The following is a 27,865-nucleotide window of genomic DNA, read 5'->3' as shown; positions in this document are numbered from 1 at the left end:
GGCTGTTGTTTCAAGACACGCGGTGACTATGTTGAAAAATATTTTATCTGTGTCACTTTGGAGTGTTGTATAGATTCAATAAAAGTTGCATGGCATGGCACAGTAACTTGTAACTTTCTTCTTGAAGTCCCGTCGTAATAATATCCTAACGACGTTATCTTCCTGCTCATAACTGCTACATCTGGGAACAGCCTTCTACATCTACATCTACATCTACAAATACACTCCGCTAGCCACCAAGTGGTGAGTGGCGGAGGGCACAATTCGCGCCAAAGTCATATTTCCCCCCTTCAGTTCCACTCGCGAATCGCGCGAGGGGAAACGACTGTCTGGACACCTAAGTACTAGCTCTAATTTCCCTTATCTTTGAATGGTGATCCTTGCGCGATTTGAAAGTTGGTGGGAATAATATATGCTCTACGTCCTCGGGGAAGATCGGATTTCGGAATTTAGTGAGCAGCCCCTTCCGTTTAGCGCGTCGTCTCTCTGCAAGTGTGTCCCACTTCAAACTTTCTATGAGATTTGTAAATCACTCGCGATGGCTAAATGTACCAGTTACGAATCTTCCCGCTCTTCTTTGAACCCTCTCAATGTCTTGAATCAGACCCAAATGGTAAGGGCCCCATACAGACGAACAATTCTCTAAAACTGGACGAACTAACGTATTGTAAGCAATCTCCTTTGTTGAAGGACTGCATCGCTTCAGCATTCTACCAATAAACCGCAATCTAGATTTCGCCTTGGCCGTTACTTGTGTGATCTCGATCATTCCATTTGAGATCATTTCGAATAGTCACACCCAAATACTTGACGGATGTTACCGCTTCCAAAGACTGGGCATTTATTTTGTACTCGTACATTAATGGGGATTTTCGCCTTGTTATACGCAGTAGGCTACACTTACTAATATTGAGAGATAGCTGTCAGTCATTGCACCACGCATTTATTTTCTGAAAATCCTCATTGATTTGTTCAAAACTTTCGTGAGATACTACTTTCCTGTAGACTACAGCATCATCGGCAAACAGTCTAATGCAGCTGTCAACACCATCAACCAGGTCGTTTATGTAAATCGTAAAAAGCAGCGGACCTATTACTCTGCCCTGGGGCTCACCTGAAGTTACGCTTATTTCTGTTGAAGTCACCCCACTCAGGACGACAAACTGCTCTCATTTTCTATCCAACCGCATATGTCATCGGATAGACCGTAAGCGTGCACTTTTTGGAGCAAGCGACAGTGCGGAACTGAGTCGAACGCCTTTCGAAAGTCGAGAAATATGGCATCAACCTGGGAGCCGGTATCTAGAGCCTGTTGTATAACATGCCTTAAAGAAGCAAAACTTTGCCTGCCAGAAGATCTGTACATATCGTGAATAGTGACGGTCCTTAGCCACTTCCTTGAGATATGCAGTGTTGGGTCTTGCCCACTCGTATGGTATAGGATGCATAACGAATGCTGTGTTCTCGGAATGCTATAAAACAATTCAAGCAAATAACATTAGTAGTTTTATTTCTATAAAGCAAGTTGACAATACTTAACTCTAATGTACAAAGGTGTCGCAAACCATGGGCGACATGGAAGCAGTAAATGATCTTCACTATACACAAAGTCCAAGTAAGCACTTGATATGGATCGCAACTAACAGTTCTTGAAGCACTCTCTGCTAGGCCGCGCTATGCTCCGCGAATACGTCCGACTAAAGTCTGCTACCGAGCACTAAAGTCCGGCCGAGGCTGGCAGGAGTGACTTTTATATTCACTTTGAAAGGTATAGGTGTTGTAGAGATTATTGAAAGTCAGATTGCGTTGCGCTAAAAATGTTGTGTGTCAGTTTAGTGTTGATCAGAATAAGTAGAGAAATGTCTGAGTACGTTCAGTTCTGCTCAGCTGTTTGAAAATCAAATAATGCAAGAGGTTTATCAGCACAGTCATTCATAAATTTTTCTAAGGGGAGGTTTCAACTTCTTGCAGGTGCCGCTCCTGTCGTGGGGCGGTCCTAATCAGCGCACCATTGGCCGACATCGTTTCACCGCCTTCTCTGGTCTTGCGTTCTTTGGCTTCGTTCTGGCGCTTGTGGTTACGCCAGACATGGAATACCCTAATTTCTCTCCTGACGATGCCTGAACATTAAAAATGACGTTGATTTAATCGTCAGTCTAATTACAACAGTGTATTGCGTTAACTAATCGACGGTACGGAACAAATTATTGTGGTTGATGACGAGCACCTCAGTTGTATTATTACACATTGTTTTAGGACCGGTTTCGTTCTTAGAATCTCCGTTTAAACAAAACAAGAAATTAGGCTAAATATGAAGTATCTTAAATAATAAAATAAGCAACTCACAATGACAACGGTATTATGCCAAAGTCTCACCGATTTGTGCAAAACATCATGGCATAAATGGTCTCACCGCGCGGTTTTCGACGCCATGTCACGGATTGCGGGTCCCTCCCGCCGGAGGTTCGAGTCATCCCGCTGGCATGGGTGTGTGTGTGTGTTGTTCTTACCATAACTTAGTTTAAGGTAGTTTAAGTAGAGTGTAAGTCTAGAGACTGATGACCTCAGCAGTTTGGTCGCTTAGGAATTCAAACACGTTTGAACGTAAATGGTCTCGTTGTCATCTGTAATGTTTAAGACCACCCAAAACCAGAAAAAATGACAATAAACATACTGATGACCGCCTGGTGGAAGTAAAGTGAGCAGACACGGCTTGCTGCGTACAATAAACTGAGCAGACAGGCCAGCTGCATGACAGAGGTAAACATTTAAACATAGACGCTAAAGTCACGTTAAGGTGACCACTTCCTATGTTCAACGTCTACATGCAGTAATCACTTACAGACGGAAGGTGGCAGCACTGCCAGTAGAGGTTATACAAACCGTGTGAAAGTCATTGTAATGCAGAAGCGGACAGTTTGTTTGGTGTCCAGAGGGGCATAATCTTTAGCTTTCTGGCCTTGAGTGGAAGCATTCTCGAAACTGCAAAGTTTGTGCACTGTTCGCCTGCTGCCGTGAATAAAGTTTATCGTGCATGGAAAAATGTCGCCTGCAAAACCAGCGGCGAGGCAACCACGGGTCTTAGATGACAGGGGTGAACGATGGCTGAGGAGATGTGTACGGGCAAACAGGCGTGCAGCTGTTGAGCAACTGACCGCCCAGATGAGCCAAGGGGCTACCAACAGTCTCTCCTCAACGACCGTTCAGCGAACGTTGCTGTGTATAGGCCTCTGCAGCAGGTCCCTGGTTCATGCACTCATGCTGACTGTTGTTTATTGGCTGCGTACCACAGTTCGAAGTCCACTCGATGATTTTATGTTTCATCGGACACATGGCCATTGGCGTTTATGGCGTGAAACGTCTGAAAGCAAACATTGACGGGAGGGTCCACGTCATTCTGTTCTGTACAACACATTTATGCCTCTCTCCTTGGGGACCGTGTCAACCCCTGTATGCAGTTTGTTTTTCCTCGGCACGATGGCATCTACCAGCAGGACCATGCAACGTGTCACACAGCTCGCAGTGTAGGTGTGGCGTTCTTACAGCATCAGCATGAGGTTACTACACTCCCCTGGGCACCAGACTCCCAGTATTTAAACCCAATTGAGAGTCTGTGGGACCGCCTCGATGAGAATGTTCGCGACATGGATCCTCAAGCGAGAAACCTAACGCAGCCGTCTAGGGCAGTGGTGTCGGTATGTCTCCACATCCTTGCCTGTACCTTCCAGAAACTCACAGTTGGCAGGTCATATTAATGTAACTGGATGCTGTAGCACTTGGCCTGTGGTGAGTGCGATCGTAATCGTTACAAGCAATGACAAAAAAAAATAAAAAAATAAAAATACTACAGAACTGGTTGGCTGGTTGGCTGACGTGGGTGTGGGGACCAAACAGCGAGATCATCGGTCCCATCGGATTAGGGAAGGGTGGGAAAGGAAGTTTTCATTATTTAAAGTTTACCTTTTTTTAGTACATCGCGTTTTCTAGCGCTGTGTGATAAATCTGCATTGTTCTTTTTAATTTTTATCGCAGCGTCGCTCTGTTTCACGTTGCAAATAAGAAAGTTTCAGTTTTTCTATAAATTCTGTTTATTTTTAAGTAATAGGCAAGGATAAGTATGTTCACTCATCAAAATAGTTTTGCATCACCTCGGTTCCGATTTCGGAACGTGTACAGAAAATTGGAATAGAGATCAACATAAACACCATTTCCGCCCTTTTCACTGTTCATGAAATCCACACACTGCGTGTTGTACCACCATAAAGCAAGACCTTCAGAGGTGGTGGTCTAGATTGCTGTACAGACCGGTACCTCTAATGCTCAGTAGCACGTCCTCTTGCTTGAGGCATGCCTGTATTTGTAGTGGCATACTATCCACAAGTTCATGAAGGCACTGTTGGTCCAGATTGTCTCACTCCTCAACGGCGATCAGGCGTAGATCCCTCAGAGTGGTTGGTGGGTCACGTCGTCCGTAAACAGCCCTTTTCAATCCATCCTAGACATGTTCGACAGTGTTTGTGTCTGGAGAAAATGCTGGCCACTGTACTCGAGCGATGTCGTTATCCCGAAGGAAATCATTCACAAGATGTGCACGATGGGAACGCGAATTGTCGTCCATGAAGACGAATGCCTCGCTAATATGCTGCCGATATGGCTGCACTATCGGCCGGATGATGGAATTCATGTATCGCACAGCCGTTACGGCTCCTTCCATGACCACCAGCCGCGTCCGTCGACCCCCCATAACGCCACCCCAAATCAGCAGGGAACCTCCACCTATCTGCACTCGCTGGACGGTGTGTCAAAGGCTTTCAGCCTAACCGGGTTTCCTCGAAACGCGTCTCCGACGAGCGTCTGGTTGCAGGCATATGCGACATTCATCGGTGAAGAGAACGCGATGCCAATCCTGAGCGGTCCTTTCGGCATGTTGTTGGACCCATCTGTACCGCGCCGCGTGCTGTCGTGGTTGCAAAGATGGACCTCGCCATGGACATAGGGAGTGAAGTAGCGCATCATGCAGCGTATTGCGCACAGTTTGAAGCGTAATACGACGTCCTGTGGCTGCACGAAAAGCATTATTCAACATGGTGGCGTTGCTGTCAGGGTTCCTCCGAGCCATAATCCGTAGGTAGTGGTCATCCGCTGGAGCTCCTGTCTCTCTGTATCTCCTCCATGTCCGAACAACATCGCTTCTGTTCACTCCGAGACGCCTAGACCCTTCCTTTGTTGAGAGCCCTTCCTGGCACAGAGTAACAATGCGGACGTATCGAACAGCGGTATTGACCATCCAGGCATGGTTGAACTACAGACAAGACGAGCCGTGTACCTCCTTCCTGGTGGAATGACTGTAACTGATCGGCTGTCAGACCCCCTCCGTCTAATAGGCGCTGCTCATGCATGGTTGTTTACATCTCTGGGCGTGTCAAAGGAACTGTATCTGTTATACGATATCCACAGTCAATGTCTATCTTCAGGAATTCTGGGAACTGGGGTGATGCAATACTTTTTTTGATATGCGTAGAACAAAAAAGTTCCGTAGGTCAGCGGACTGCAGTACATCCTCATTCAGTTTTTAGACCTAATCTTCGTTGATCCACTATGGATCGTGGATCTGTGTCGCCTGGCCACCAAGAGCTGTTGCAGGACGGTTGATTCACGGATCCAGTTATATGGCTCCTTCGGTGTATAGCGATTTTACGACTATGACGAGTGGGGCCTGAAGATGGCATCAATGTAATGCGGAAACTGGTAGGAGCATAGAGAAGTTAATAAAATAAAATAAACTTCTGCAAATCATACGGCTGTTGGTAAATTATTGCATCAAGCAGTTTTTAGACGGTTCATCGCTTCCCTGTTTCTAGGAGAAACTAGTAAGACACTAATCGTATACAATGTAATGAAAAATGACGTAATACATACAGGTATGCAACACACCTAACACACAAGTATTGCTATCGTAACTGACTAAAGCTAGTAGGAGAACTACCGTAGTCCACGCTTACTTACGGTAGGCTACGGTAGTTTCACAACTGTATTCGCAGTGTTTTCTCGAGTGCTATGGGACTTGTAGGCCTATATATTACGGGGAATGCTTAGTGTAGGTCGGCCAGCGTTGGGACGTCGCGTCCATCGCGGCAGACGACAAAGGCGGCTGTGACAAATCGATAGCTGGTTCGCGCCCCCGGCGCACAGATGTTGGATGAGACTGGCCCTATTGCGGCCCACCCAGGCAGAAGGCCAGCAGACGCACCCCAGCGTCCCGTCCCACAGGCGCCGCGCTCTCGAGGACACGCGCCGCTTCCCGTGTCACTGGCCGACACGCGCGCTGCCAAAACAACGCGGACGCGGCTACTCTGGCACACGTCCGAGCGACGCCATACAGCTGCTGATCCACGACCGTATTCCGAGCGGCGGGGCGCGTTGCTAAGACAATGGACGCGCGTTCGGGAGGACAGAGGTTCATATCGCCACCCAGCTATTAAGATTCAGGTATCCCATGGAGTCGCTAAATCGCTTATGACAAATGCAGGTGTGGTTCTCTTGAAAAGTACTCTTCCGATTTCCTTCTAGTAGGAGACAAGGTACTGGCAGAAGTAAAGCTGTGAGGACGGGGCGTGAGTCGTGCTTGGGTTGCTCAGTTGGTAGAGCACTTGCCCCTGAAAGGCAAAGGTCCCGAGTTCGAGTCTCGGTCCGGCACACAGTTTTAATCTGCCAGGAAGTTTCATATCAGCGCACACTCCGCTGCAGAGTGAAAATCTCATTCCTTCTAGCTACTTCGCCAATGCGAGGTTGTGCTCCATCTACGAAGGGCGTTTATTACGTAATGCAAAACATCTTTTTATCGGCCGATTTTGTTTGCAAAATGCGAAATACGCTGTATGACATCGTGGAATATTCCTGCCTCAGCCCTTATAATTTCATGAAGTACCGATCGGTGGTGGCGCGATAAGTAGCCTTCGAAATGTCGTCTGTAACGGAGGTGCGATCCAAACAGAGAGCTGTCATCGAGTTTCTTTTCGTGGAAAACAGAGCGTCGTACATATTCATACGTGCTTGCAGTACACCTACGGAGTCCTGGCAGTGAACAAAAGCACGGTGAGTCGTTGTGCGTCGCGTCTGTCATCATCGAAACGAGGTAGCACAGACCTGTCCAATCTCCCGCGCGCCGGTCGACTGCACACAACTGTGACTCCTTCAGTGCTGGAACGTGCGGACACTCTTTTTCGAGGTCACCGACGGATCACAATTAAACACCTCGCGGCATAACTAGACGTCTATTTTGGCAGTGCTCACACCCTCATTCGCCAGCTGCGGTACTCAAAAGTGTGTGCCTGCTGCGTTTCTCGCCGCCTAACAGTAAACCATGTAGTGTCACGAAGGAACATCTGTGTGTAGTTTCTTGCTCGTGGAATTTGCGCTGTGGTACAACAGACGATTGTTGAAAATTAGGTGGACGGGTAAGGTTAAGTATGAGGAGGTTCTCCGCAGAGTTGGTGAGGAAAGGAATATATAGAAAGTATCGGTGAGATGAACGGGCTGGATGAAAGGACATCATGGAATAACCTCCGTGGTACTTAAGGAAGCTATAGAGGACATAAACTGTAGAGGAAGGCGGAGACTGGAATATATCCAGCAAATAATTGAGGACGTAGGGTGAAAGTACTATTTTGAGATAGAGTAGTTGGCAAGAGAGAGGAAATCTTGGCAGTCCGCATCGTATTAGTCAAGGCTTGAAAGCCTCTCCGCTCACCAATCGAATTTAATGCGCATCTTCATGATGGTCTCGCGTTTAATAAACAAATCCTCGATAAAAGGCCCCTGTCACCTTTGCATTTTCTTACTCCTGTTATAAATGAAACCTAGTATGTTTCCCAGGCTGTAGCGCCGTGGTGAAAAATCTGTTGAACGAGGGTTTGCAAGCGTTCTCTATCAGGGATGAATAACATTTCCTTGAGATTTTACTAACGAATCTCAGTGTGGCAGCTGCCTTTCCTACAACTTTGTTTGTGTGATCGTTCTGTCCAAGACGCGCATGCATACGTATTAACGATTGTCATCGAACGCGAATCGGCTAACTAGACAAGTATGGATCATTTCGTCTGTTTATGTGAAATTTGTGTATTTTGGAGTCAGTTGCCAGCCCCTGCACCACGTGACGATCATCTGCTGTTTTTCTGTGCTTCTCTCCAGTTTTGTTTTTGTGATTTCCCTTTATTTTATAGCGCCTTTTGCGAAGAGTTTCATTAAATCCCACAAGACCGTTGTGTACTAGGAAACTATAACACTTTCCTACCGTATGGGCATGCTACTTTCACGTGTTATCATCCCCCACCCCACCCCTCTCCCAGTCGCACGTAATAATGAATGCTGGTTGCTGTTTCGTTGGAGGTCTTCATCGTAATCAACATTATCATTCGGTATTCAGTAAATTCGAATGATCTTCACTGAGTGACAGTGCGGAACTGTGCCGAACGCCTACCGGAAGTCAAGGAACAAGGCACCAACGCGATCGCTATCAGTTGCCTTTTGGGTATCACAGATGAACCAAACGAGTTGAATTTCATGATACCTCTCTACGTAGAGTCAATATTGATTGATTGAGAAAAAATTTGTTCTCTAAAAAGACCAAAATAAGAGAGCATAAAGCGTATTCCACAACTTTAATGATAACTGACATCAGTTACAAAACAACAAAATTTTTAAATGAAATGAGCTGCGCCCTTACCAGTCTCTTGGATTCATCCTCCTCCATTATAATGTGTCACTGACTTCACCCTGAAGTTTCACGCTCACTTTCAAGATTCTTTGTTATAATTCGTCCCATTTACTTCAGTAGTACCAAGCGTATCCGCTCGTATTATGTAAGACAAAGACCAACGGCTTGCGTCAGATTATTCAAAGTTATTCGCACCGGATTAACGACAAACGTTTTGTACACGTTTTACCACAACGATGTACAAGAAAAAAAAATGGTTCAAATGGCTCTGAGCACTATGGGACTTAACATCTGAGGTCATCAGTCCCCTAGAACTTAGAACTACTTAAACCTAACTAACCTAAGGACATCACACACATCCATGCCCGAGGCAGGATTCGAACCTGCGACCGTAGCGGTCGCGCGGTTCCAGACTGAAGCGCCTAGAACCGCTCGGCCACACCGGCCGGCACAACGATGTACAACGCACGCGATACCTTTACACGATCGCCAAATAAACTATTTTATTGGGGCATGTCCTTTGCTTGTATTCGTTTTAAATGATTTAAATAATGATCACCAGTCCGTGTTGAAATATAGGAGAGAGTTAATTGGTTTCTGCACCAGTGCCACTGATTTCAGCCGTACTGTTATCTACTTAGACTGGAGAAGCCCATACATGAGATCTGCACTCGATAATGCGCACGGTTTATGTTCTTCACTACACAGTGCTTTCGGTCGACGAGCTATATTATGTGAACAGCAGGGTCTCGGGATAGCAGTTACAAAACAAAGGAGAAAAGCCAGTAGTTTTACGAGTGTGAACTCGGTAGTTTCTACAGAAACGCAGAAGATTATTGTCGGTTCTGGCAAAAATCTAGCTAAGTCTGTCACTCTGGCTAAAGCCACTTTCATCAAGGTATTAGCTATGGTGCATAAACACGGCTGTAGACAAAAATTGCAGCATACTAAAATATGAATTGAAAAACTATCAGTTTCAATCAATGCCCAGCAGGATGCTCTAAGATGCCCAATCTTAAAGATACTAAATTCCTCGGCTGGATCCTTCGATTGCTCGAGTGTAGAGCAGTTCCCAAATATAACAGAGGCTTATATTGTTACAACCAGTCAGGACATAATTTACAGAGACATTGGATTTTTTTTGAGGGGGGGGGGGAAGTTAGGGGGTAGCGTGGAAGGTTTCATCATCCGAATGGTTTGGTGCTGTCCACCATGACTTCCTGTGAGTTCTCTCACTTTCGGAAAAATGAAGGGCGGTCTGTTGTAATTGTTAAAAACCATGCAACAGTCAAGATCGCATAAAAAATTTCTTTATTGAAGACTACCAGTTTCAGTAGACATTGCTGTCATCTTCAGGGCTTAAACTTTTCTTCTAGTGCTGTAGGTATTAATGCCATTATTCTTCCCAATTTGTGACGGATTATTTATGACGAATACCATCCGCGATTATCTACAATGTGATGGTGCTTTTCAGCGTCTAACTCCCTAAAGATGTTGCGGCGAGATGACTGCGGGTAAATACCACATATTATTCTTATTCCTCGCTCTATCGCTATCAATAATTTTTTTCTAAGTAATGAGTCAATCCAGAAAATATTTCAATAAGATATTTTTAAGTGGAAATATGCAAAATATGTTATTTGTTTGCAAGACTAGCAATGAAAAGAAGAGAAAAGGCAGCTGAACTTAATTATGTTGGGTCTTGCCCACTCGTTGCTCATAGGGTGCCTAAAGAATGCTGCGTTCTCGGAATGCTATACAACAATTCAAGCAAATAACATTAGTAGTTTTATTTCAATAAATCAGAATGACAATACCTAACTTTACTGTACAAAAGTGTCGCAAGCGATTGATGACATGCAACATAAATCCGAGTCCTGGCTATACACAATGTTCAAACGAGCAATAGATGTGGATCATTACAATCTGAAAAAACGGAAATGTGTGGTAAGTTCTATGGGACCAAACTGCTGAGGTCATCGGTCCCTAGGCTTACACACTACTTAATCTAACTTAAAGTAACTTACACTATGGACAATACACACACCCATGCCCCAGGGAGGACTCGAACCTCCTCCGGGGGGGGGGGGGGGGAGCCGCGCGAACCTTGGCAATGCGCCCCAGACCGCACGGCTACCCCGCGCAGCACTACAATCTGATATCGTATCTGCTAGTCCGTCCTATTACGATGTCCGGCCGAGAATGACAGGAGCTGCGCTTATATTCACTTCTTGCAGATGTCGCTTCGGTCGTGGCGCGGTCCTTGTCAGCGGGCTATTGGCTGACGTCGCCTCACCGCCTTCTCTGGTATTGCATTCTTCCTCTTCGTTCCGGCGCTTGTGGTTACGCCAGAACAAATTATTTGATCAAGTAGCAGTATTCTTCTTCCGGTTGAAGTTTTCGTTGATATGTTCGCCCAAAAATTCGAAACACTCTACCCTATTCACTGAACCCTGTCCATGTCCTACATTAATGGCTGGTATGACTACTTGTTGCACAGAACTGAATACAGTGTGTCTTCTCCAAATCAATGAAAATCTGTTTTCAGAAAACTACTTCATCATTCACTGAAAAATATCGTTAACAGTTTCTTCCGTTTTATTTTCTTTTTTTCTTTTTTTTAAGGAGATTTGATATAGCATTAGTATTGCTTGCAAAAAGTACCAATTCTGCTTGATGAATGTTAAATTGAAGGTCTTCCACATGACGTAAGGAATAAGAGTGGTCCAAAAGTTGAACCTTGTGGAACTCCCTTCGCAATTACACCCACTTTCTAACATCTCTTGAAGTATTTAGCATGAAATTTTGCATTCTGTTTGTCAAGGACGACTCAAATCAGTTATTTGTAGAGCTAACTGAGCCGTGGGTGGCTCATGCTGTGCGCTAGATTAAACCTTCATTGCAATTCTGTCTCTCACAGTTATCGCGATTATGCTGTTATCCTCTCCTTCCACGGGTGTCAGCAGCGGTGTGTATCGATATTCGCTCCTTCAACTATCTTTGACCTGAGGCTTATAGTATTCCGGTTGGGTGGTGTGCGAGGAGTCAGTCGGTTGGCGTGGAACAGTGAGGAATTCTCGGCGGGGCCTAGTTTGGCAGGGGCCCGCTGGAGGTCTCTACGCGGTGTCGGAGAGTGTGGCGCTATTCCCATTGCTACGAGGTCCGTGGCTCACCGACCCTGGACACGAAGGTTGAGTTTTGATTTAACCTACCAGCAAGTCAAGACTGTTCACATTGTGTCGTTTGGAGTTCATTGTCGGCTGTTGGGATATTTCCACGAGCAACAACGTGGTTTTCAAGTTGGAAAATTCCAACCACCCTCCGATGGAGTTTCACTGTATTTGGTTATTTGAATTGAAGTGCACCAGCACAACCTTCTGCCATGTGACCGTTAACGTTCAGGTTACCTGCCCTGGCCGTTGACGTAAATTTCAGGCAGTGTAGTTTCCTCACCGTGTTGCTGCTGTCTAGCATGGTGTGTAGTTTGGCAGCTCCGTGTATTATTGGTTGTGGGCGTCATTATCTTCCACGTTGTTCCGTTGAACTCCCTGTTGTGCTCTGGTCGGGTGAAGTGGAAGTAATATTGTTGGTGGGTCCGCTAACTGTCGGTTTGTTGGGTTGTCGTCTGATCGTGAATGGCTGGCCCGACTGCCTGTCTCACCTAAGCGAGTGTTAGTGTTTGGATTACAGGCCGACAGTCGAACATCTGGGCGCCCCTGTGTGTACCGCCTTATTTTTTTAGAATTGTTCTTGTTGTTGTTACTTGTATGGCTTCAAGCCGGTTTTGTGTTTTAAATTAGAGTTGTTTTACTCTTAAGGCCTTCAGCCTAGTTTAAATTACAGTTTCACGTAAGTCCTTTGGCATTTTACAAAATTTTTGAACTTTTAAGTCTTCGGCCTTCAAATGGTTCAAATGGCTCTGAGCACTATGGGACTTAACATCGGAGGTCATCAGTCCCCTAGAACTTTAGAACTAATTAAACCTAACTAACCTACGACATCATACACATCCATGCCCGAGGCAGGATTCGACCGTAGCGGTCGCGCGGTTCCAAACTGAAGCGCCTAGAACCACTCGGCCACACCGGCCGGCTCTTCGGCCTTCAGCCAGTTTGAGATTCAGTTGTTCGTTCTTAAGGCCTTCAGCCTAAATTAAAGAACTGTTTCACGCAAGGACTTTGGTATATAAAAAAATTAATGTTTTGGAGTTCAAGTGTTCGGCCTTCAGCCGATTTGAATTTAACTTGTCTACTTCAGCCTAACTAAAGATAAGCCTTGCCTTTTAAAGTTTTTGATTATGCTTGCATTTTAAGTTATTGGCCTTCAACTGTTTTTTAATTAAAGTGGCTTTCACCCGGTAATTAAGTCCCAAAGATTAGAGGTGTGTGTAAAAAAAAAAAATGGGCTCTTGTAATGTTTGATCAAATAATAAAGTTGTATGTTCTAGTATAACTGACAGCCCTTTATTTTGGCCCAGTTCCACAATATATTCTATGTGTCCTGTCCTGCGAGTTAAGCAGGGCATTTCACTATCAGTTCGATAAAACTTTTGTTTTTATGAGAGAGTAACATGATATACGCCATCAAACGCCTAGGAAACATCGCGAAATCTATCACTTGGCGATATTATTGTGTCTCACTGTTTAGAGGCACAAAACGCGTGGGTGTTTTCAGCTCGTTGCTAAATGCAAGTAAGTAGGAGGTTGAGATGATAGGAGCTGAAGGAGTCCAGGTTGCAATAATATGCGGTACGGCACACTTTTAGAGAGAAGGATTATTATTCAAGAAACACATAGTACAATGAAAATTACTTATCTTCAGTAGTTTGTAGGACTGCAGCTACGGGTGTAACTAATACAACATATTCTCAGGGACTAAGGCTGATGGGCCCTCCTCAGAGAATCAATGCAAACAGAACTGGATGAGGGTCGATTAAGAAAGTGCGTCTGCCTAGGTTGAAATCTAGCTAAGAAGTGAACGAGGCACACTCCAGTTCCGTCGAGCTGCACAGCCCGCTAGAGTGCGCTGTGCTCGGCAGACGACGGGCTGCCATCCTTGTGTTGGCGCGGCGTTGTAGTAGTATCTGTGGCAATGATACTACTGATACTTTATTATTTAATGGTTGTAATAGTTTTGAGTGAATATACAAATAGCAAGCTCAGTCGAGCGATCCTTCTACAATCCAAAATTTGATGTCGCAACAAACAACTGCACAGAAAGGCAGCTGGCCGAATGTCGGTGACAGTGAGTGCAGGGGCCTGCTTAACGCCCCATGGTCGCGTGCTGGATCCCCTTGACTGCCGCCGACTGGAGTGGAAGCACGTGGCTTACGTCAACGGCCAAAGCCACCGCCGCACTTAGCCAGGCAGACTCGCTGAGCCAGCTCACTTACCACCAGTGTTTATCTTACGGTCTCCCCACCAAGCCGGTATTGGCTCTACGGCGTGAAAAGTTTTGTAGCGCTTGAAACATCATATCTACACCTGCATCTACATACATACGCCGCACACCATCGTACGGTGCGTGGCGGAGGGTACACTGTACCACTACTAGTTACTTCCTTTCCTGTTCCACTCGCCAGTTGAGTGAGGGAAAAATGACTATATGAATCAATGAAATTACGAAATATTTATTACACATTGCACAGAAATCTGTTTTTATTTAAATGGCGACGAGTTTCGGACTTTGGTCTGTTATCAAGCCATCCTGTAAAACAGGACAACGCATGAACCTGTGTTCAGTGTATGCCACCTTTAGCATCTGAAGATGGTCATTGTATGGCAGAAACCGGTTATGACTGGCCGGCCGGTGTGGCCGAGCGGTTCTAGGCGCTTCAGTCTGGAGCCGCGCGACCGATACGGTCGCAGGTTCGAATCCTGCCTCGGGCATGGATGTCTGTGATGTCTTTAGGTTAGTTAGGTTTAAGTAGTTCTAAGTTCTAGGGGACTGATGACCTCAGATGTTAAGTCCCATAGTGCTCAGAGCCATTTGAACCATTTTTTTGTAGGTCGACCTTTAAATAAAAACAAACTATTGTGCAGCTTTGACGGTTTGGTAATTTAATTGAACCGTATTAAGTTCAGCCTAGTGCCATCCAGCATGCTGCAAGTAAGTAGACTGTATATATGCCTCTGTACGAGCACTAATTTCTCTATCTTATCCTCGTGGCCCTTACGCGAAATGTACCTCGGTGGGAGTAGACTCGTTCTGCAGTCAGCTTCAAATGCTGATTCTCTATTTTACATAGTATTCCTCGAAAAGAACGACGCCTTCCCTCCATGGATTCCCATTTGAGTTTCCGAAGCATCTCAATAATACTTGAGTATTGTTCAGACCTACCCGTAAAAACCCTAGCATTCCGCCTCTGAATTCTTTCGATGAATTCCCTTAATACGACCCGGTGCGGATTCCAAACAATCGAGTAGTACTCAAGAATGGGACGTACGGACGTACTAGTGCCTTGTATGCGGCTTCCTTTACAGATGAACCACACTTTCCTAAAATTTTCCCAATAAACCATTGGCCTTCCATACTGCAATGCTTACATGTTCATTCCATTTCACATTTCTTTGCAACGTTACGCTACGTATTTAACGGGCGAGACTCTGTCAAACGGTACGCTACTAATGCTGTATTTGAGCGTTACGAGATTTTTGTGGAAATCATTTTGTGGAAGTTCAGCACGAAATTTGGCTATGAGTTCGTTGTTAGAAAACTACGACCCGCCTAGAAAATGCGAACTATTGCTAACTACGAACTTTAGCTCGTAAGTAAAAACAGATGTCACAGTTTCATTAAAACATCGTCAGATACAATACATGTACTTAATTTCATTACTTGTTATGGGAACTCAGCCATTGGCAAGTGAGTCATGCAAAATATAGCGTTACTGATTTTAGTCCTGTCAGTATCTGGTTCGACCATAGGATCGCAAGTTACACGACCCTTGCCTTGTCGAGTTTCCAACTGTTGAGTTCAATCACTATTTTCCTCACTCTGGAAAGAAAGTTTAAGGATTGAATCTAAGACATGGGAGCTACAATCATGCAAATGCAAACATATTGTTTTCGGCAAAAAAAAGCATACTTCATTGTCATTAAAATTTGTTATGAAAATAATTAAACCCATATCGTGGGTCGAATTGAGTCTGGGGGCTCGTAGTTAAGACGAATTTATCTATATCATACTTTAATTATTCAGGCTTTCCCGACGAGGCGTTGTCCTGTTGAATAATCTGGTTTCTGCATGTTATTCGCGTCTTTCTTGTACGATATTTCAACTGTTTGACTCGCCGTCTGATGTTGATTCCAGTAATGTACGAGTCTGGTATTTGTGCCTATGTCGTGCCGGGCGCTCCGTCTGCGGTCTGCGTCGCGTCAGGCGCTCTGTCTGTAGTGTGCGCGAAGCAATTGCAGCGACTGTCGTGTTTTCTCTCAGCGGCGGCTTTTCCGAACGCTGTGCACGTATTTAGTCTTTATTATCTTGCTGTATAAAGTTCTGAATGACATCCAAGTCGTGCTAGATATTTTATCTTCCTACTGTCGTCATTCAAGCCCTCCTGTGATCTAGTACGTTGTTACCTTGGCGTGCCCTGTCAGGCGTTCCGTCCGAGGTCCGTGCCCGCTAGGAGCGGAGCGGCTGCAATGTTACACTACTGGCCATTAAAATTGCTTCACCAAGAAGAAATGCAGATGATAAACGGGTATTCATTGGACAAATATATTATACTAGAACTGACATGTGATTACATTTTCACGCTATTTGGGTGCATAGATCCTGAGAAATCAGTACCCAGAACAACCACCTCTGGCCGTAATAACGGCCTTGATACGTCTAGGCATTGAGTCAAACAGAGCTTGGATGGAGTGTACAGGTACAGCTTCCCACGCAGCTTCAAAACGATACAACAGTTCATCGAGAGTAGTGACTGGTGACTGGTTGCTCGGCCACCATTGACCAGAAGTTTTCAGTTGGTGAGAGATCTGGAGAATGTGCTGGCCAGGGCAGCAGTCGAACATTTTCTGTATCCAGAAAGGTCCGTACAGGAACTGCAACATGCGGTCGTGCATTATCCTCCTGAAACGAAGGGGTTTCGCAGGGATCGAATGAAGGGTAGAGCCACAGTTCGTAACACATCTGAAATGTAACGTCCACTGTTCAAAGTACCGTCAATGCGAATAAGAGGTGACCGAGACGTGTAAACAATGGCACCCCATACCATTACGCCGGGTGACACGGCAGTATGGCGATGACGAGTACACGCTTCCAATGTACGTTCACCGCGATGTCACCAAACTCGAATGTGACCATCATGATGCTGTAAACAGAACCTGGATTCATCCGAAAAAATTACGCTTTGTCATTCGTGCATCCAGGTTCGTTGTTGAGTGCACCATCGCAAGCGCTCCTGTCTGTGATGCAGCGTCAACGGTAACCACATCCACGGTGTCCGAGCTGATAGTCCATGCTGCTGCAAACGTCGTCGAACTGTTCGTGCAGATGGTTGTTGTCTTGCAAACGTCCCCATCTGTTGACTCAAGGATCGAGACGTGGCTGCACAATCCGTTACAGCCATGCGGAAAAGATGCCTGTCATCTCGACTGCTAGTGATCCAGCACGGCGTTCCGTATTACGCTCCCGAACCCACCGATTCCACATTCTGCTAACAGTCATTGTATCTCGACCAACGCGAGCAGCAATGTCGCAATACGATAAACCGCAATCGCGATAGGCTACAATCCGACCTTTATCAAAGTCGGAAACGTGATGATACGCATTTTTCCACCTTACACGAGACATCACAACAACGTTTCACCAGGTAACGCCGGTCAACTGCTGTTTGTGTATGAGAAATCGGTTGGAAACCTTCCTCATGTCAGTACGTTGTAGGTATCGCCACCGGCGCCAACCCTGTGTGAATGCTCTGAAGAGCTAATCATTTGCATATCACAGCATCTACTTCCTGTCGGTTAAATTTCGCGTCTGTAGCACGTCATCTTCGTGGTGTAGCAATTTTAATGCCCAGTACTGTATTTTCAGGCAGCTGGTGTTCAAATCGGCGCTCGCGACTTGGTAGAACGTCCGCAGGTACCTGGTCTCTTGATCATTTCACATGCGTCCTTCGTTATATGTAGTGGTCTATGTTCTCAGATTCCACCTCCATACTTGTGTCCCCTCGGGTCTTGATGTTGCGTCTTCAGAAGATCGAGTGCCAGGTTCCACGCAGAGCTCAGATGGAAACCGACGTCACGGTTGATGAGCTTCACTGTGATCTTAGTCTCAATAAATCTTTGATGACGCTGTCACAGTATCTAGATGTTTGTGTTAGAATCATGGCATCATTATAGTTATGACTTAGTTCTAAACAGTTCTCAGCTATCGCTGACTTGGTTGCCTGTCTGTCTGGTGTGCCTTTGGTGCTCTTTGCGCCTAATGCCAATGGTCCCAGTCGTCTGACCGATGTATGCCAGAGCACATAAACATGGCACGTGGTAAACAGCCCCTTTCTACTCCCTAGCAGGGCCTTAATGTTGATGGGTGGAATGGGTGGATAGGACACGCTCTTGACGTTATGCTTGAAGAGTGTTCTGGTGATTTTGGCCGATATCGGCCCGACATATGGCAAATAGGCAACATTCTCCGTTTCTTCTTGTATCTCTTCAGGAACTTCTGGCGGGGGAACAGGGCGCAGTGCATTTGAACATTTCGAGGAGGGTATCCTTTTTTTTTTTTTTTTTTTTTTTTTTTTTGCCCGCAGCTCGTGGTCTCGCGGTAGCGTTCTCGCTTCCCGAGCCGTGGGTCCATGGTTCGATTTCCGGCAGCGTCAGGGATTTTCACCTGCCCCTAGATGACTGGGTGTTGTTGTGTCGTCTCCATCATAATCATTCATCCCCATTGCGGTCGGAGGAAGGCAACGGCAAACCACCTCCATTACGACCTTGCCTAGTACGACGGTGCGGGTCTCCCGCATCGTTACCCTATGCTCTGTCAAGAAGCATCGGACTTCATTTCCACTTTTTCCATCCATTTTTATAGAACACAGATTGTAGGTGTTCTATCACCGTCGCCAAATTATCGGGATCTGACAGAGTTCTTCCCCAGTGAACCAGAGTTATGAGTACTCCATTTCTCTGCGCCGGACGGCGGCAACTACTGGCTTGCAGGTACAAATCGGTGTGAGTGGGTTTGCGGAAAACATTGTGACTTAAGGTACTATCTGCCTTCCTCTTGACTGATATATATGGGAATGGGAGTAATCCATCCCTCTCCAGTTCCATGGTGAATGTACTGTCAGGGTGGCATGCATTTAGGTGGTCCAAGAAAACATCGAGCTTTTCCCTCCCATGGGGCCATATAACAAAGGTGACGTCCACTACCTAAAAAGCATTTCACTTGATCTGTGGCCGGTGTAAGTGCCTCTCCATAAAGAGATTGGCCACCACCGGTGAGAGAGTGATGCCTATTGCCACCCCTTCCGTCTGCTCATTGAACTGACCCCCATATAGGAAGTATGTCAAGGTTAATATGTGCCTGAATATGTCAAGGAGATCCTCACCGAACTTTACTCCAATCGGCTCAAGTGAATTATTCAGTGGTAGGCGGGTGAACAGGAATAGTGAGTCGAAAATGACCTTGAAGTCGGAGTACGTGATCTGTAGCTGCCTGAGGAGTTGTTGGAAATCCTCTGCCGGCCGATGTGGCCGAGCGGTTCTAGGAGCTTCAGTCTGGAACCGCGCGACCGCTATGGTCGCAGGTTCGAATCCTACCTCGGGCATGGATGTGTGTGATGTCCTTAGGTTAGTTAGGTTTAAGTAGTTCTAAGTTCTCGGGGACCGATGACCTCAGATGTTAGGTCCTATAGTGCTCAGAGCCATTTGAACCAAATCCTCTGTTGCGAATGTGATGGGCACACTTCCCCACATAGGGCGAGAGTTTCTTCTTAAGGTATTGAGCGATGGCCACCCTTGGTAGCTGAGTGGTCAGCGCGACGGAATATCATACCTAACGGCCCGTGTTCGATACTCGGCTGGGTCGGAGATTTTCTCTGCTCGGAGTGGGTGTTGTCCTTATCATAATCATTTCATCTCCATCGACACGCAAGTAGCCGAAGTGGCGTCAGTTCTAAAGACTTGCACCTGGCGAACGGTCTACCCGACGGGAGGCCCTAACCACACCGCATTTCCACTGAGCGGTAAAGTAGGTACTCCAAGCCCACTAACAGTATGTTTCCTACGCAAATTTGTATGATAATTACGAGGCGTATTCGAAAATGAAGTCTGTTTGTTAGAGTTTTAACATGTGCAGCCGTGTATAAAGATGAAAAAATGCAGGCGATATGTCTTGACTTCTTTCGAAAACACGAAAGTCATTGTACTGACCCAGTAGTCGTTTGACTGTGGGCGAACGCAGACAACGATTGCTTGAAACAACAATGTCTTCGGTGATAGTTGCTCCCGCCAGTTGCAAAGTGCTTGTTGTAATTTGATCTTTGTGCGCAGAAGTAGCGACAGCAGTTGAAAATCATCAGCAGTTGTGCCTGCTTTATGGGCCTGGAGCAGTCAGTTAAGAAAACGTTAGACATAGAGATCGAGACTTCAAAAGTTGCCACATAAATCCACACGGTGAAGAGCAGGGCTGCTGTTCGGATCTACAAAATCGTGCGATAAGTGGGACATAAACTGTGATCTCTTCGACGTCTGAGCATTTTGGTCTGACATGCATTTCCTCTATCTGAACGCACCACTGTGTGACAGTAGCAGAGAAATCGCAAATTGTGTGCGAAACAAAACAAAATATACTTACCAAAGACACAATGATCAAGTAATGTCAAGTGAAGGCGGTCAAGATGATCGAGATAAATTCCCCCTGACGTTTCTACGGGTGACATGAAGTGAATATTCTACACCAGTGCGGAATCAACCCAACAGTCAATGCAGTGGCTCCACGCAAGCTCACCAAAGAGAAAAATTCAAGCACTCACTCGATTCAAAAAACGTTTCTAGGGACGAAAAGGGCACTATTTTTTGATTTCATGGAGCGTGAGTCAACAATTAAAGCTGATACGCACATTGTCTGATCAAAAGCATCCAAACACCAATTAGTGGGCTTTAATATGGGATATGCCCATCTTTCGGCTTTATGATGGCTTGAACTCTGATGAGGACACTCTCATTGTGACGTCTGAATGTCTGTGGAGAAATGGCACATCATTTTTTCTCAAGAGCCGAAACCAGAGTAGGTAGTGATGTTGGACACCGGGATTTTGAGTGAAGTCGACTGTAGTCTGTGCAGAATGTCGTGGCTAGTAGATACACAGACGGCAGGGCATGTGTGGGGAGAGCGATAGTGGTGGGGGTTATGGGCAGGCGTTGTTGGGGAAATGCCGAGCACTGCAGGTGGTGCCATTCTGTACTGAAGCCTACACTTACATTTTAGTAAATACTAAGAGAGGTCCCTCCACACTCACTCTTCTGAGCATCCAAGCTCTTTATCCCGTTACCCTCTGGTCCACTGGATTCAGAACTGCCTCCACATTCTCCACTTGGGGGACATCTCTGTGTCATTCTTCTGGATCCCAAGGCATCTTGATATACGGGGAAACGAGGCAGCCAATATAACGGCAAAGGCTGCTGTCTGTCTTCTTCGGCCCGCTGTTCGCGTGGTTCCCCTTCCCGATCTACAGTGCGTTTTATGTCGTTGCTCTTTTATGGCACACACATTGGTCTGCACTTCCGGATAATAAATTACGGTGCATAAAACGTCTTCCCTGTGCTTGGACCTCTTCCTCCCGGCCTCATCGTCGGGTGGAGGTAATTTTAACTAGACACCGGACTGAGCACCGTCTTTTTCAAATGGTTCAAATGGCACTGAGCACTATGGGACTTAACATCTGAGGTCATCAGTCCCCTAGAGCTCAGAACTACTTAGACCTAACTAACCTACGGACATCACACACCATCATGCCCGAGGCAGGATTCGAACTGCGACCGTAGCGGTCGCGCGGTTCCAGACTTAAGCGCCTAGAATCGCTCGGCCACTCCGGCCGATTCGATGAGTACTAACGCCTTTCAAAGTATTAGACGCCTTTTTTATTAACATCCTATAAATAGAAGTCATCAAAGTATATAAGCTCGGTGATAATTTTGACCGGAAATAAGAAGGCGTCAAACGTAGTGGTATACCGATGGTAGCGCCACAGAAACGATAGATAAATTTTATCTTGGGCAAGCGACATTTAGATGTTACGATTTATCTCTGGCCAGAGTTACTCTACCGACCATGTGTGAACTACTACCACCGCACCTTTCCACGTTTTCACTCACTCGCTCTCCGAGGCCCGACGCGTTACCCGGCGAGATTCATGAAACCTGAGCATCTCTGACGATATCCAGGGCAGCTCTCGATGAAACGTTAGGGACCAAGAAAGTGTCATGGACAACAACCATACAACTCAGAAGATCTACAAGCAGCTAAGATACCCTGTCGAGAAAGCCTTCATTGTGTAACGGGCTATCAAAAGGTTTCCGCTCGAAGGCCGTACATTTACGAATCGGCACATCAGTCAGGAAAAATCACCGCGAGAACTGAGGCAATCAACCTACCAATGCATCAGGTTGAATGCATCCGCTTGGTAAAACGCAATGTCTTGCTACACATCCTCGTCCGACAGGAATTGTCGATCCATCAAGGCCTTGTTTAAAAGACCGAAAGCGTGATAAGTGTAGGGGGAGAGATCAGAACTATAGGGCGGGAGCCTGAATTGGTGTAACTTCTGTGTCATGACGTTTGCGACTTGGGTACGTGCGTTATCAAGAAGCAGCAGCAGCCCTTTCGCAGTTTTCACGGACGATTCGCCTTAGTTATACGCTGTAATACACATTCTTCATTCTCCGATGCATGGCTGCTGGCAGCCAAGAAGACAGTAACAGCAGGCCGCTCGGGGTAGCCGCACGGTCTAGAATGCCTTGCCACCGTTCGCGCGGCTCGCCCTGTCGGAGGTTCGAGTCCTCCATTCGGCATGGGTGTGTGTGCTGTCCTTAGAGTAAGTTAGTCTAAGTTAGGATAGATTGTGTGGAAGCCTAGGGACCGTTGACCTCAGCAGTTGGTCCCATAGGAACTTACCACAAATTTCCAAAAAATAACAGCACGTTGGCCATTCTTGTACCAATTAGGTAATAATGTCGCCATATTTCACATTTCTGCATTTACCGCACGCGCGTCGGAAAGACACAAATGCGACGCTAGTCCCTTGCCTTCATGTCGATGCTTGAATACCTGCATCGGAGTCGTGATACTTTGCACATACGTTGTAGCAACACCCTCAAATGAAAGCATTTTGATTGGCCCTTTACATATTGCGAAAATTATTTAGAAGTGAACGGCTATTAAGTGAAAAAGCATAGTAGGATAGCAGAAAATTAAAGTCTCAAGTGTAAACTTTTTCTAATGAGTATCATTATTGTCTAGGCCGACTGCCCGAACTTTTCGAATACGCTTCGATCTTTGCGTAATGGACTCGCTTGGGACCATGCACGGATATCGGATTACTATCTTCTTCGACTCTGAAAAAATACGGCTTGAAATTACGTCGTATACAGCTTGCCTCATTTAACTTTGGAAATCTGCAGGGCGATATGCCATGTACCGCGGCCTGGCAGATGTTGGGTGGTGGCAGTAAGGACAGATCAGCACCCCAGAGGCACAATACTGTGTGTGTAGCTGGCAGGCGAGTGAAGGCGGGCTGCTAGGTAATTACGGCACCGTGTGACGTCACGCGCAGGCGGTGCGTGGGCGAAGACAAGCGCCTCCCAACAAAAACAAATGCGACGTCACAGGAGTCGTGAGGCCGACACGGCGCCGTTTAGGCTCCGATTAGAGCGTCTTCATCCGTGGCGGCTTATTTAGAGGAAACAACGGAGGTGTGCAGCACACAGCGTAAGTTTAGACGGGAATTACACGCAAACATTATTCTTGCTTTTCTAAAAGCATCTGGCAAAATAAACACCTTCCGCAAGAATGAATAACAGTCAGTGAGTGCTAACTGGATCCTTCGAGTTGTTCATCTCTTCTTCCTCGTTCCCCAATTCCCCTGCCCTTATTTTGTGCCATCCCAATTCGACACTCACACGCACACGTTTTCGTTTTCTAAACATAAAATTGTCTCAATCCTGGATTTAGCGATTTTTAATCATTACAGTATCATTTTCTTACTGCCACGTTTAACCAAGCTGCCAAGTATAACCAAGCGCTCGGAATTCGGATCTGTCTCAGTTACCTCTCTCGCAATCTAGTGCTACACTTGCCACTCGTACGAGAAAGTCTCAGTTCTTTCGTCATCTGCTTACTTTCTCTTTATCAGCCATAATGTACCTCGGAGCTTCTGTGTATTTATCCCTGAGACGTAAGTGTGGGACCACCTGTTGTTTGAAAATTTCAATAGGTATTAAACCGATATGTTATTCTTTCACATCTGCCCCACTATAATTTTCTTGTTATTTTTGTTGTGGATGTCAGTCCGAAACTGCAGATCTCTGCGCTATTCTACGCTCTGCAACACTCTTAATGTATTACAACCTACATCCATTTCAGGTTGCTTACTACTGTTGCAGTCAAGCGTTTTTCTCTCGCTTCTACCACGTCCCATCACTCCCCTCTAGCACCAAACTGAATATCCCTTGATGTCTTAGGGCGCGGCCCACCAACCTACCCTTCTTTTAGTCAAGTTTTGCCTAATTTCTTTTCTCTCCGTTCTGTTCAGTACCTTTACTTCAGCTGTCCGCTGACAACGTCTGTTGGTCTATCAGTAAAGTGCGTGTTTCGAAACCGAGAGGTCGTGGGATCCGTGTCGGACCACGGAATTTTTCAGTTTGTCTTTAATGAACATACAAGTCTTAACGACGTGAGGAGTCGCCAGCAACGACATGTGGTTCGAATTCCACGTTAAACTGTAGGTTGCCTTCTCACACTTGCGTAATTGGGATAGGCTAAGGACACTCCGAAGTGCCGTCCAGATGAAAGACCTGCACCCAGCCATCGAGCCTCACGTAATTACGATTTATCTACTCGTATGTAATTATCAATACTTTTCTGCGCATAAAATTACAAAAATATTCTTTGAAATTCTGAAGATAGCAGGGATTTAATACAAGAAACGAAAGTATATACAGAATTGTACAGAAACCAGTCTGTAGTTTCGAGAATCGAAGGAAATTAAAGGAAAGCAGAAGTTGAGAAACAATGAGACAGATTTGTTGCCTTCCCCCTTCAAACAATGCGTTGAGCAAGCAGGAAATGAAACCAAGGAGAAATTCTTTAACATCTAATATAAATTTTAATGTTAGGATGTCTTTTTCTGCAAGTGTTTGTCTCGGGTGAAGCCTCGTGTGGAAGTGGAATGAAGATGACAAACGGTTACGAAAGCTTAAGTTGCAGGTGACAAGCTATCAGTGCCCCATAATGAACAGATTGGTCCTGTGTAGCCCTGTAATGTAAAATTAAGATCTGAATGTAAAAAAAACACAGTAGATGGCGCAAAGGTGCTGAAACATGTTTGGGTCTATATGAAAAGATCAGTGTTTCCGTAAAAAGCGGACCTCATATCCAGTTATTTCATAGTGTGGTAGCTACAAAACGTTCATTGGGCTTCACGGAAAGACTGACTGTTACAATTTGGTGGACAATTACTGTAACACGAGTCTAGCATCATATTATTTTATATCACATCCTTTCTCGTCCAAACCAGCGTGATGTATGATCAGAGAAATTTGAGTTCCTATGGAGGTTTGCTAGAAATTCCTCTTCACCTGAGAGGTTCGCCAGTGCAGCAAGAAAAGGGGGCAAATGAAACTGGTATGTGAACTACTCTTCACCATACAACACATATTCACGCGAAGGTGCAACCGGAACGTTTTGGATGGCTATTCCTGGAGGGAAGCGGAGGAAGTGGTGACGAAACTGTTTACGTAAGAATACGTGTTCATTTCTACAGAGACATTTGCGATCGCGCGAAATTCAGTTCGCTCTTTTGATAAAGAAGACCCAGAAGGTGATCGAAACCGGAGCCCAGATTGATGCCACTTAAAAAAAAAAAATAGGGTTCATGAAATATCAGGCAAGCAATTTGATTGATCCAAAGAGTTTGTAGCAAAAAGAACGGAATGTTGAAACTAACGGAAATCTTCAGACGTAATATTAACTTCTGCCGTACCCCAAAGCAATATTACAGAGCCCTTGTTCTTTGCAATGTTAACGAACAATGTCGGAAGTTCCACCATGCTGTTCATGGATGATAATCTTATATATGCAGAGGTCAGAACGTCAGAAAATTGTAGCGATATGTAGGAAAACCTGCAAAGGATCGAAACTTACGCGTAGTACTGGCAGCTGCCCCTATAAATAACCAAATATATTTTGCGTAAATACGTGGAACGACCTACTGTTGTATGATCACACGATTGCTGAACAGCCGAACAATCACTGCAAGCAGTTATATAAATTAAATATGTGGGGATTTAAAGTGGAACTACAACATAAAGCTAATCGTAGGAAAGGGACATGCCAGACAGAGATTCACTGGAAGATTCCTCAGGACGGGCAGTTCAACCATGAAAGAGGTAGTCTATAAAACCCATCTAGTATCTGAATACCCCTGCTCCTCAGTCTGACACGCTTACCAGGTACGATAGGTAGAGGAAATAGAAATCAAATAACAACAGCGCGTTTCGTCACTGCTTCGTTTGAAAAGCGCAAAAGCTCCACAGAAATGGTCATCCAACATCTGTGGCAGACGCTACAACAGAGATGATGTGCAACAACGTGTGGTTTTTTGTAAATATTTCGAGAGCGTACATGCGTAGAAGAGTAATCTATGGCAATAATATTGAAACACGTATGTAACGCAGCAGCGATGGCGAGGCATTGTAGCATCTGTGACCAGAGAGTATGCGCTTGACCGCGCGAGTGTTGCGAGCGGCTCTCAGTCAGTAGTAGTCTTTGCGAGTTAGTTGTCGCTATGCAGAGTAGCAGTCAGTCTGTCGTTGCGAGTCTGTCAGTTTAGTCGTTGCGAGTCTGTAGCTCTGTCTAGTTGAGAGCAGTACTCAGTCTGTAGTCGTCATGCAGAGCGGTCGGTCAGTAGTAGCAGCCCAGTGCGGTTGTGTGATGTAGGCGGTCGGCAACAATGGTCAAGATGAGGAGTAAGGTATACTGTTAATTAATATAATCATTAGATAATGAAAAATTTTATTTATTGTAATTATTCTGCAACAAGTCTCCCAATAATAATTTTTTATTTCAAAAGCATTTTCTCAAAAGTTTAATTTTTTTTGAACTAAAGATCTCGATGCACTTCCCATTTCATTCCACTTCCTTTTGAAGAAAAATTTCACTAGAATTACAAAAAAAAGGACAATATTATTATTTGCAATGCAGTTCCTCCGAGCGGTGCGCAACAACAAGAGCAGATATGTGACATCTATTTATTCTGAGGTAAGACTTTAATTCTGATTGTTTTACACAGGGCCAAAAACCGATATTTCGGTTTAATTGAATTTTCTTGTCACTGAATGGACTTTAATTTTTTGAAGGATTTATAATTGAGTCAGATTGCGAATTTCACATTTGTTGCCATTGTCAGTACATTTGATTGTAGGCAGGTTACGCATAGAGCCATGTCCATCAGCATTTCTAATTAGTATCGTTATTTTTTTTTTCTTTTAAAATTTTTTTTTTGTGGGGAGGTTACACTTGGCTCCCCATTTCTATTAACTATTGCTATATTATCTTTCTTTAAAAATTGCGGTGGGGAGGTTACACTTGGCGACACCCAGTCCAGGATCGTATTTCGTTGAGAGTCTTTTGAGCGACAGTCAGATATCTGCTCTTATTTGCTTAGATAATTAGGATTTGGCGCAACGCTTTTAATAATATTGTGACTTTCTTTCTACAGGTCAACGGCAATTTGCTGCTTTGTTGTATTTGTGTGTTGCTTTTGCATTGTGCTTATTTGTTTTGTGAAAAATTTTGACTATTGTAAAAATGCCGCGAAAGACTGTGAATAGTGTATCGCGAAGTATTGTGAATGAAATTACCGACTTAAACAACGTGACCGATAGTAATTGTGATACGCAACGTAATGATGACAATCCTGCGTTC

At 45.2% G+C, this 27,865-nt stretch overlaps 1 protein-coding gene across 1 annotated transcript in view; it reads left to right on the top strand.

Annotated features, from left to right (window-relative positions):
- LOC126417049 (sterile alpha motif domain-containing protein 1-like) overlaps nt 1–6,427 on the top strand; it is a 95,958-nt gene extending 89,531 nt beyond the window's left edge. Inside the window, exon 4 of the mRNA XM_050084941.1 lies at nt 6,230–6,427. Coding sequence (XP_049940898.1) covers nt 6,230–6,427 — 198 coding nt within the window. The remainder of the gene's footprint in view (nt 1–6,229) is intronic.
- The last annotated feature ends 21,438 nt before the right edge of the window (nt 6,428–27,865 follow it).

Source organism: Schistocerca serialis, chromosome 8, assembly GCF_023864345.2.
Source record: "Schistocerca serialis cubense isolate TAMUIC-IGC-003099 chromosome 8, iqSchSeri2.2, whole genome shotgun sequence".
Lineage (NCBI taxonomy): Eukaryota > Metazoa > Arthropoda > Insecta > Orthoptera > Acrididae > Schistocerca > Schistocerca serialis.
Note: the sequence above shows the minus strand (reverse complement) of the source record. Positions and strands in the feature narration are given on the sequence as shown.